Source organism: Acinonyx jubatus, chromosome E3, assembly GCF_027475565.1.
Source record: "Acinonyx jubatus isolate Ajub_Pintada_27869175 chromosome E3, VMU_Ajub_asm_v1.0, whole genome shotgun sequence".
Taxonomy (NCBI): domain Eukaryota; kingdom Metazoa; phylum Chordata; class Mammalia; order Carnivora; family Felidae; genus Acinonyx; species Acinonyx jubatus.
Window position 1 is genome coordinate 23413727 of NC_069398.1, and position 12312 is coordinate 23426038.

Consider the following 12312-nt stretch of genomic DNA (forward strand, 5'->3'; position numbering starts at 1 on the left):
ACTGGCTATGGGTGCCTGGGTGGCTCAGTTGATGAAGCATCTGACTTCGGCTCAGGTCATGATCTCACAGTGGTGGGTTCAAGCCCCGCATAGGGCTCTGTGTTGACAGTTCACAGCGTGGAGCCTGTTTCGGATTCTGTGTCTCCCTCTCTCTCTGCCCCTCCCCCACTCATGCTCTGTCTTGCTCTGTCTCTCAAAAATGAATAAAAGTTTAAAAAAAATGACTGGCTATCAAAGATGTCACATAATGTATTTTCTTACAATTGTGCACAAACTTCGCAGATGAAATATTCTTCCAACAATTACAAGTTTATATCAATCATTTCGTCAGTGTTTGGAAACAGAGAGAGGGATTTCTTTTTACCCCTTTAAAAAATACTGAAGGAAATTTCAAATTAACAGCCCTATAAAAAGAATCCCTTTTGGAATGTAGTAAAGAATGGTTTAAATTTGTTTTTTAAGCATCTCTATCCCTTGGTTTACACTAAGGCTTTTTAATCTCTCCAGATGAAACTAAAGACATTTTGGTGAGTTTTGAAAAAACAAAACAAAAAACCTCCAATGTAAGTTTAAAAAAATAAATCATTGGGAAGAAATAAAAGAATAAAAAATCGGCTGAGAATCACAGAGATCAAGAGCACCATAAACATGTCAAAAACAAGACAGATTTTTCTGTTTCTCTTTTTCCCCCATCCCTAATAAAAGCAAGATATTCTTCAATTAGCTCTGGAGCCTTACATTATTTAGCTTCATGATACAAACATGTGTCGGTGTATGAAGCATTGTTTCCTTGTTTGGTTGCTGAAGAAAATAGTAATATGGTCATTCAAATGAGGCAACTAATTTAAGGTCTCCTGTCTTTTTCCGTTTTATGAAGATCATTCCTTGAGATGTTTTTCCCCCTTTAACACTAGTTTACTCTCATTTCTTAATTCTGAATTTCAGTTTTCTATGGCAAGACATTCAAGGTGAAAGGAAAAGGTAAAGGAGGTAGAACACAGTTTTAATTTATCAAAATTCGTAACAGCAAACAATGGCTAATAGGCTATTCAAAGGAAAGTAATCCACGGAGAATATAAAGTAAATCCCAAACTACGATGTAACCTTTCCCAACCCTATATAGTATTTGTTATAATAACTTTAATAGTTAACAGTGCAAATGGTTTAAAATGGAGGATGATCTTTTTTAAGTAAAAATCCTTTATTTTGATTAGTATACACATACACGGGTTAAGGAGTAACTAATTTTGCGGTCATAAAAATACAGCAGAAGCAGATCCATACAGAAAGAAACAATGTGGGGGAAATGAGCCCTAAGTATACTAACTTCTTCTTTAAACCAGAAGAACGGAGGAGGGATTTTTCAACGTGCTTATGCATATATAATCATAAGAAGTAGGATGACAGTCATCACCGTTTCCATCTTGCCACATCACGGCTCCTCTCTCTAGGGTCTCAGCTTAACTTTACAGTCAATATGCCAATATCATCAACAAGCAAATCAAGGAAGAAAGGATTTCAAAAGGGAGGCATTTCAGGTTGCCCCTGGAAGCCTCATTTCTAACCCTATAAATTCCCAATAGAGTAAGTGACACATATGGATCCAGAATCAAACACGGCCAATGTGTTCAGGTAAGGTGAGTATGTGTTAGGAAGTAGACACTTCTTTCCCTGAGCCTAGTAATGACATACTAAAACACAGAACTGTAATCTCAAAATTTCTGATGCAATCAAAATCCACTGCTTCCCTAAAAATGTAACCCCATCCCCTCAACAGACATTAAAGGACAGTCTCCTACACGGTTAGTCACAATGGGTATTCTTCCTACACCCCAAAAACACTGCCAAGCTCTTCTTCCATATACAGGAGTGGGTCAAGTCAGATAACTGAAAGAAAAAAATAAAGACTCTGCAAGCTACAGGTTACGGGAAGTGATTGTCAGTTTGTCCCAGATCAGAAAACACATCAAGTTTCCCAACAAACACCCCTCTTGAAAACTGTCTATTTGATCTACAGCAGCATAGCCGGTCTTTCCTGTTAGCAGTTTCATTATTTTCCTTCTTCAAATTCTGAATAATGCTTCTGGGACAGGGTTTGAAGATTCTTTCCTCCTGGTCAATGGCAATGTCAGACTGTCAGCACAGAGCCCGCGTTTCATGCAAGAACCATTAAGCCAGAGGAAACACAGTCACAAAGAAAACTTCTGGCCTCATTTGCTTCCCCGAGGAGCCGGAGGAGCCCCGTCAACATGAGAAGGCTGCAGGGAGGTGGCGGCTTTCCCCAGGGAGAAGGAAACATATTGACTTACCTTCTCTGCATACTTGAACTTAACATAAAACCAGCTTGACTTGATCATTGTCTCACCTCCTGCCCTCGGAGGAAGAGAAGATGGAAAAAAAAATAAAAGGGAAAAGAAAAAACCTAACAGTACAACACTGAAGAAAAAGCCGTGTTTCAGGCAAAGGCTTCTTTCAAGATACGGAGGCTTCCAGAGGACGACGTGTATTCAAAGACAGGAGGGGCAAAGGGGGGAGACACGGGAAAATGCACTACTTCAAACCTGGCCTCCTTCCCCTTTGCGTTCCTGTACACCTTCCCTCTGCACCTACAACACTGTGTTTCCGGAAACTGCACTCCAGGACTGGCTCCTGAGCCGCCTGCTTTTCCCTCCCTCTGCTCGCTCCCTCTGCGTTGCTCTCTTGGCTGGCTGACAGAATTCCTCAAATGGGCTTCAGCTGCCTTCCTCACAAATGGCACATGTCAGGAAAGGCGGGAGGCAGGCCCTGGCCCCGCACCCTCCCAGAAGGCCCACCTCCTCCTCCCACCCCAACTCCCGCCGGATGAATAATGAATTCCAGCACGGTCCCTCAGGACACAGATTAACACCTGGCCAAACATTATTCTGACAAGAGCCTGTGTCTAGATAAAGGACTCTGCCACAACTTTAGCCCCACGGTCCCCAAAACAAGATCAGGAGGTGACCTTTCTCCATGCCTACAGAAGATTACAACACTCAAAACAGTCCGGTCTCTTCGGCAAAAAGCGAATAAGAATCCATTTTAAATTCTCCAGCTGAAACAACATCTTTCAACCTCCTGTAGCCAGAGGAGGAGAACAGGGCCAGCTTTCTCTTGCCATTCCCTTTTACCTCTACTAGCTGCCAAAGCAGCTCCCGGTATTCAGCCTCAGGAACTAACAGCTTGGAAGATGATTGACATTTTATATGCACATTTTCCCCCCCAGAAATGTACAGTGTTTTTATTTTTGTTTTATCACTATTAACTCATTGAACTTTTCAAGATTTCATGGGGAGAAAAAAAGGTGAAACAGAATCACAGCACCCACTCTATAAGATGCAAGAAACAGAAGGGACAGAGACTGAGGGGGGAGATCTAGGAGCGTGGCTTTAGCATATGCGAACGTGCACCGCTGCGCTACAGATAATCTGCTAGACACAATCAGACCCGTGGGAAACAGCGATCCTCAAACTATTTAATAACAGGTTGGCACATCTCCTGTCCATACTTCCCACACCCCTGCCCGCAAGTGATAAATATTTATTAAATACAAAATAATTAAGATTCCTCTGGATTTAAAACTACAGTCTACAGGATGATGTAAACTCCCCTCACCTGCAGAGAGAAACAGGTTGAGTTATCATCAGCTTCCACCTTTCAAAGTGGTTTGAAAAAACAGTTTGAACTATTTTCCCACTCAGCTGGCTCGTGCCCACTTTTATTGTAAACGATGCACGGGACAGTGAAACCTGTGGGCTGTTCTAATGAGCATCCCGTACGGCCCATCAGGAGGGCCCACGTCCACAAGGGGTTTATCTCCGTTTCACATCTGCAAATGGCCAGGAGCACGTGTGGTCCATCATTTCATCCCCGACCTTTGTGTCCTAGAAGCTCCGACCCTTCATCCCTACAGACCCTTCAGCCGAGGTACATCATGCTTTCCTCAGTCGAGGTGTTTGAGGGCGTAACATTCGCTGAGGCCAAAATGTGATTTACTAAATGTCTTGACTGAAAAGGGACATGCGTCCATTTTCGAAACTGCTATTCCACACCGTCAGGCTAAGCAGCGGCTTCATTTCTGCGTTCCAAATTTTAGGAGGGATTGTCTTTGAAAAGCCCTCTTGAAACACTCTGCCCCTACATCACAATAATCATAAAGCTTCTCATAATGTTTTTGAAGAAGGTTTTCCTCTGCAGGCACCCAAACTTCCTACTGAGACTGGCGAGGGTGTCAAAACTCACCTCCGAACACGCATGGACAATAAAGGATCCCAGCGGGTTCTAATTTGAGGTAATAAGTGAGGGTGTAAATCACTTCGGAGGCAGGAAATGGAGCGAATGGGGTTCACACCTGAAGGCCACTAATTTCTCTGAGAACGATGGCTCTATTCGTACTGGCCCCTCTCAGTTCCCTGAGTCTTTCCAGAATCCGGGTGTTCTACTTCCAAGAACACCCTTACATTTCCCTATCTCATCACCTAACTCACATTCTCTCATCCTTTAGATTGGTGCTTAGCTGTCACTTCCTCTAAGACGCTGTCCTCATCCTCACCCCTGATCCTGCAGTGGGTGCATCTGTCACATACCAAACATCTCCCCTCTGGAGCACTTCTCGTACAATGTGCCGTTTGCCTATTTACTTCTCGCATCTCCCTCTGAAGCGGAAGCCTCTCCAGAGCCAAGTCCCAGGCTCCCTCCATCACAGCTACAGCCTGTGACTTGGGACCAGTACGTGGACACGGCTGAGGCTCAGCGAGTACTTGCTGGACGGGATGGAGGGAGGAAAAGTTAGGTCTCACGGCAAGAATGGGGATGACACAATGCATGTAAAGTCCTTAGCACATTTTCTCTAGCATGGTAAGTTCCTGATAAATGTTTGCCAGCGTTGCAGCCTTCCGTGGAGACAGTCTGGAACTGCTACCAAAGGGACAAAGAAGGAAACTCAATAAATGCACTGATGGGCAGCAATGAAAAAACTTCAGATATTGAGGTCCACTGTAATACCTACATAACATTATGTAATCTATATAAACGGTAACATTTCAGACAGAATTTTAATTCATTCAAGTGGAACACAGAAGCTTAAGAGACAGCAGACAGCCGACACGTTCCCAGAAGGAAGTGGAAGAAAGACAAGAACAGGAACAGAAGCAGTGAGGGGTTCCCATATAACAAGGCTGGGTGAGGAATGAGGGCAGGCCAGAGGGGCCTGTGGTCTGAAAGGAAGGTGAGGTGTGCAGGGTTTCACAGGACAGAGGGAGGCGGAGGGGAAAGATGACTGGGTGACCACGGACCAACCATACTTACAGATGTGACAGCATGGCATTCGGGGTTCAGGGACAGATTATGGGCGATTGGTTCTTTTAGAGGTCAATTCATTTCTTCACGATTTTTCCCCCTTTTATTGTAACTACAAATGCTCATGGAGAAGAGGAAAAAATAAGATAATGAAAGAGTACCAAAAGCCAGAATTTTGGTAATCAAGTATTTAGACTCATTTTGTAGGCTTAGCGAATATTCTAATTGGGAAAAGACTTTAAAAGTTTGTAAAAACTGGGGTGCTTGGGTGGTTCAGTCACTTAAGCATCCAACTTCAGCTCGGGTCATGATCTCACAGCTTGTGGGTTCAAGCCCTGCGCCAGGCTCCATGCTGACAGCTCAGAGCCTGGAGCCTGCTTTGGATTCTGTCTCTCTCTCTCTCTCTCTCTCTGCCCCTCCCCCGCTTGTGCTCTGTCTCTCAAAAACAAATAAATGTTAAAAAAAAATTTTTTTTTAAGTTCATGAAAACCAATAATGTCTAACTTTTAGCATGAGGCCCTCTTTTAATTAAAAAGAAAGAAGGATTCAGGTGCCTAGGGGGCCCAGTCAGTTAAGCAGCCAACTCTCAGTTTGGGCTCAGGTCACAATCTCATGGTCTGTGAGTTTGAGCCCTACGTTGGACTTTGCGCTGACAGTGTGGAGCCTGCTTGGGATTCTCTCTCTCTCCCTTTCTCTCCACCCCTCCCCTGCTCGTTATCTGTCTCTCAAAATAAAAATAAAAACAATAATAATAATAAAAAGAAATAAGGAAGTCCCCATTTGATAACATACTGAATTTTAGCAGGTATTCATTAATTGAAGAAACACAAAATGTAAGAATTTAATAATGCTTTTTAATGAATTTCTATTTCATTAAGCATCCCTTCTGTAAACAAATGGGCATACAAGGACATGCCACATGTGACCTATTTAGTGCCCTGATAAAGGTTGTGCATTCTAGACTGGGAAGTGACCTGGGTCAAACACCACAGTGATGAAAGCAGTGATGCCCAGAGAGGTAAAGTGACTTCCCCAAGGTCTCAGAAAGTCAGTGGCTAAGCTGGGTCTATGAGTCTTTCTGGCTGGTTAGCCTGGCTTCAGGCTACTGCACCCAAGGGTATCCCTGAGAATACGTCTAGGACTATAACTGTGTTACACATTTCTGGTCACTTTAGTAGGATCCTGGAACAGACAGAATTAATAACACAACACAAATTCTCTTAGAATCAAGGGGAGCTAAAATAGAATCGCTATTTACTTTCTCCCCTCAAAACAGCTAATATTTGCATGAATATAAGGCACTGCCTAATGGGACATAAGGAGACGAGGGTCAATTCAAGAGGTAGATTTCTGATTACATTTTGTTTAAAGCGTCTTAAAAGAGGGGACAGACAAGAAGTGATGAAGGCAGGAAGAAAAGGCTACTTTGAGAGAGAGACTATAACGCAACAGTCAGTGGTTACCCGCAAAAGCTTTGGAGACAGAGGGACCTCAGTTCCAATAGTGGCCACGCCAAATGCTGGGTTTAACTGTAAACTAGTTATCTCACTCAACCTCAGCTTCCCCATCTGTACACTGAGGCTGATCAAACCTACCTAAACATGAGGATTTCTGTGACAATTCAATGGACCCGTGTCTGTAAAGCAGTTAACATAGCTCAAGACTCACAACTGAGCTTAACAAAAACTAAAAGCAGTGTCACCTTCAACTATATCACAACCTCCTAACCTTTGCTTCTTAGCTATAGTCAGTTGGAAACACAATCAAAATACCACTTCTTAGACTTCAAGTCAGACCCTCTACCTGCTGTAATAGAGCCTTAATCACACTCTGATTATGTTCAAAGCCTGACTTGCCAAAAGGAAGAGGGAAAGAAGACCAGGGAAGATGCTCTGAGTCTCCCTAGCTCCTTGGCAAACACCAGTGAGAAATGGCATGGCCTGTCAGCTGCAAGGCAGTCATTTCCAAAAACAGGAGTGTGTTCCCTAATAAAAACATGACTGCTGTTTTATCCTTAACGTTTTCTGGAGAATTAAAGTCCACAAAAACATGCACAGAGATAAAACAAACTAGCAATTGAGTCCTCTTAATAACTCTGAAACCGTAACCAAGACAGGCCTTCTACAGCAACTCATTTTCATTTTCTGACATAAACTCCTTCTCCTTCCAACTCCCGCCAGCTTGTTTTGTTTCGTTTTAAACAGACAGTTTACTGTTAAAATGGGACAGTCTGTGTGGAGGAACTGCTTCAGCTGCACTAAAAGAACTCCATTTCCATCACAGCTGTACTTGGAACACACCACTTCCTCTGGCGGAGCATCTGAACACTTGTTAAGAGAGGCTGAAGAGGTATGATGGGCGCTGAAGGACTTTCTCTTTTCTCAGCAAACAGGGCTGGTCACAGCTCTTGTAAAACCTTTGCAAGGATTCATTATCCGTCAAAATTTGCAGGAGTCTTCCAGCCTTCGAATATGGTGTTTCCTCTGCTGGCAAAGACTCTTCCTCTGTTCCTCAACACTCCTGTCCCTGCCCAAGCAAGCACATGCATTCATGCACACAATGTGCATGCAAACCACACACACACACACACACACACACACACACACACACACACACACACACACACAACTCTACCTTGACTTAACTCACAATTCTCATCTCAGACCTCAAATCCTCACAAAAGCTTCTCTTGGACCTCCAAGAAAGACTTTGCAAATGAAACTGTTTAGAAGTTTAGCTTAACAGTAAAGCTTAAAATTACTTGAACACAACTTACAAAGAGATACAGCTGACTTGTAAACAGAGAGATTTTTATCCTACTCTCTGCTATTCAGCAGAAAGGAAAAAAAAAGCCACATGTTCTTTCTTACTCATTACACTCCGTGATAAATGTGTTCTTCATTAAACCCTTAGGGGGAGGGAGAAATACACATCAGCTGAGCATTTCAGAGACCGGCATCGTGCCTGTGTTATCTGCATCTGACCTGCTCTCTGCTCCTAAGAGGCACAGGGCCTAGCAGGAAAAAAGCCAAGGCCTGCTGCCAAGAACAGACTCACACGGCACCACTCCAAGCTAAGTAGTTTCCAGAGTCCTTGAAGGAACCAGGCCAAAGTCCCACCTAGGATTCTCAAGGTGGGAAAAAGGTCTCAGCAGACACAGAGCCATCTTGCAGGAAGACTGGAGGAGGAGAAGAACGGCTTCCACAGGGTCAGCTGCAGGCCACCTTCCCCTCTAAAGAGTCCCCTCCTGGGTAATGTTCCTCCCTTGTCATAATTACTACGTGGGCAAACAAACTCAAGCTATCCCAGAGTTAGATGCATGAACAATGACCTATTACCATGCACTGAAGTATAGCAAATAATACTCAGTTTCTGAACCAATTACCTTCATAGAGGTGAACTTCGATACTTAGAATTCCTTGAGGTTGTGTGAGTTTTGTTATTTTTTTTTCCTCAGAACATTCCAAAAAAGCCATCAGAAAGGTCAAACTGTTTAAGACTGGATTAAAGGCAGGAAACCAATAATCCTCTTTTGAGAGGAAGAATTAAACAGCTTTACAAAATGGGCTCTGTCTATACACGCAACATGTTAAGGAACATTCTATTTATTCATTTTTCTATTATAGAAATATGTTCAGGGGTGCCTGGGTGGCTCAGTCAGTTAAGCGTCTGACTTCAGCTCAGGTCATGACCTCACGGTTCATGGGTTCAAGCCCCGTGTCAGGCTCTATGCTGACAGCTTAGAGGCTGGAGCTGCTTCAGATTCTGTGTCTCTCTCTCTCTCAAAATTAAATAAACATTAAAAAAAATTTTTTTAAGAATGAAATATGTTCATTTGGGTAAACTAGATGAATAAATTGTCTCTGACATTAAGAGCCATGGAAATCTGAACTAAGAAATTGTTTCAGGTTCTGTCCATACTTTTAATGCTATATAAGGAAAAGACAACTGAAGCCCATACAAAAGGAACAGGTATGTATTTGAAGGAAGGTATCAAAATATACTGAGATAGCAACCAATAACAGGACCAATGTTGAAGAGATCTTTCGAAAAAGTTCCTAAGAATAGATATTCTATAACTTACTTTAAAATATAAAAAGTATCTAAGCTTGATCCAATCACCTCATCTACATCTAAAACATATGGATCAAAAACATTAAAAACCAAGAAACAAAGGCAGCATCTCTCCCATGGATTTCAGAACTTGACAGAGTTGGGGAGGTTATATATTTCATGTAAGTAATAGTCCACATTCCTGATTAAGTGCTCCCTCACTTCATCCATCCACACCAAAAGGACCTAATTCTTTCCAGTTACAGACCATTTTTTAGAGATGCTGGTAAGCAAGCACAAAACAAAGATTTTACACAAATAATGCAGCATCTGACAGCCAAAAAGAGATAACCAACAGACCTCCTAGGGAGTTAGCACAGGCACAGAGAGCACTGACGGTGATCGGTGAGGAGCAGAAGGAGCAACTCGCACATGCACAGACAGAAACAGAGCCATCCCTCCCTGAAATGACCTGGCCGTCTGGTTGGGGAGACTAATGATACACATAGGAAGTGACTTATGACCTCCTATTACAAACCAACAAATCCCACAAGTGCAAATCAATACACCACACACAGAAGTTGATGAGTATCTAGGAGGCAATAAGAGAGAGATTAAAGGTGGATGAGAAAGATTTGCTATGAAAAAGGAGCTTTGAAAAGAATACAGAAGCTGATTTGGTCAAGGAAAGGAACAAGACATTCCAGGTAGACATAAAACACCTGCAAAGCAAAAGATAAAACTGAAATTGTGCTCCTTCCCATCAATATAAATTTCACTGATAAACTCAGCTCATGTTCACATCTCTGCATCAAAGGTCGTTGAAAAATGACTACTTCTGAAGTTTGACATGTGTCTTTTTACAAAAATGTGTGTATGTACACACACATTTCAGTACAACTCTACTCATATACCTATTCCTTTTTTACACACTTACATAGATAAATGGCAGCCAAGTTATTTTAACTGGTTTTGCAGTACGAATTCAGAATGATTATAATTACAGTTTCTCTTTTAAAATGAGGTTTTGTTCTTTAATATTCATTGACTACTAGCTTGCTTCCCACACACAACACATTATTTACCCTCCAGTGGCTTGGTGCATCAATTATGGTAATAGTTTGTGAATAACATTCACATTATGGAAAAATGAGCCTGGTTACTTAGCTCTCCCTCTGGAAAATTGTCACAAACATACGTATCATCTGTCTCTACTTAGAGTGCAGCAATTAGTAATTATAGCTGTATATACTTTTGTAACGAAAAGGGGAAAATAGATCTGAAATGTCATGTTTCCAAATGTTCTGAGGATATTGTCTAAAATTATTTTGTTTGAACTCTAGTTTACAAAGAAGCAATGCATTTTGACAAAAAGTCATCACTAATAGCATACTGGATACGGAAAAAGAGACAAAGACCGCACAAATGACACCACCCCCTAACAATTCCTTCTTCAACCAGATCAGACTAGATATAAATAAACCAAGGCCAGTGGGAGATCTGAATACAGCCCTGTGAGCAAGACAGAACTGAAATCAAACCACTATCTTAACCATTCTTTAGCTGGTTCAACAGTTGCTTACTCAGTGCCTACTTTATACCAAACACAGTACCTGGCTCCATAGAAACCTTTAAAAATGAGACAAAATAACTTTTACAAGGTTACCTTATAATAAAGGAATTAGAAACATACCACTACAATCTAGCACAAAGTATACAGATTTTTAAGATACAAAAATAGTTCTGAGAAGAGAATTATTTCCGTTGGCAGAGAAAGGAGGTACCAGAGAGCTTTACCAAGGTATGAAATGCTGAACCATGGCAAGGACAGGACATTAAAGTTCACGTTTTCTAAGTAAAAGCAATCCTGGGTGACAAGTGTGCCAAGATCCCACTGAGAATGGGCACTCAGAAGGAAGCAGAATGAAGGCCAGAGGAAAGAGGCCAAAATGTGGGCAGCCTGGGGCCCCTGGGTGGCTCAGTGGGTTAAGCATCTGACTCTTGATTTTGGCTGAGGTTATGATCTCAAGGTTCATGGGATCGAGCCCCACATAGAGCTCCATTCTGACAGCACACACAGCCTGCTTGGGATTCTCTCTCTCCCTCTCTCTCTCTGCCCCTGACCACTCCCCCTCACTCCCTCCCTCCCTCTCAAAATAAACTTAAAAAAAAAAAACAAAAAACAAAAAACAAAAAAACCTGGGTAGCATGGTTTTGATGGTCATCCTCATGGATATTTAAATTTACAGGTCACACATGACTTAGCTTCTTTGATGCCCAATTTATAATGACTACATTTGAAAATGAGGACAATAGAATACTCTCAAGAATTTCTGAGAAGAGTGATAAGGTTATCCTGCAAGTAACTTGCATCGTTTCTCACACCATAGGGCTTCCTATAGATCTTGAAATGTTACCACTTTATTGCAACCAAGAAAATGACTTTTAGAAAAAAAGTAACTGGAAGAAGAGTTTTTAAAAGGAGAAAGGAAGGGAACCGCAGTCATAGTAGGAGGAATGGGGAAGACAGGATGAAAATAAATCTGCCATTATAGATTTCATTCTTCCACAGTGCCCTAAAAGACTGATCACTGGAGAGTCTAGAATTTCAGAGGCAATGGGCAAAATTTGGAATGGCTGATTATTAAGAGGAAGCCTGTAGATCCCCCCTTGTATAGGCAGAATGTGAGAATTTACAAGTTAGTCCAGGATGGCTCTGGTTTACATATCACAGAGGCATCTTGGATATGGGGCCTCTCCAAATATCATTTCTCACAGTGTCACCCTAGCCTCTCCCTTGCCAATGCCAAAGATAGGCTACCAAAAGCAGTCCAGCACATTGCCTATCTGAGGATGACTAATTACTCTTCCAGGAACTTCTTACTAAAGATCTAATCCAGTGGCTCTCAAAGCGCAGGCTGCCAGACCAGTAGCATCAACACC

General features: G+C 42.2%; 1 protein-coding gene across 6 annotated transcripts in view; it reads right to left on the reverse strand.

Annotated features, from left to right (window-relative positions):
• Positions 1 to 12312, reverse strand: part of AUTS2 (activator of transcription and developmental regulator AUTS2) — a 1109507-nt gene that overhangs the window by 760349 nt on the left and 336846 nt on the right. Inside the window, exon 1 of one of the 6 annotated variants that reach the window (XM_027042417.2) lies at positions 2310 to 9093. The exons of the other annotated variants lie outside the window; for them this stretch is intronic. Coding sequence (XP_026898218.1) covers positions 2310 to 2357 — 48 coding nt within the window. The 5' untranslated portion in view covers positions 2358 to 9093. Of the gene's footprint in view, positions 1 to 2309; positions 9094 to 12312 lie in introns of those variants that run through there. 6 annotated transcript variants of the gene reach the window in all.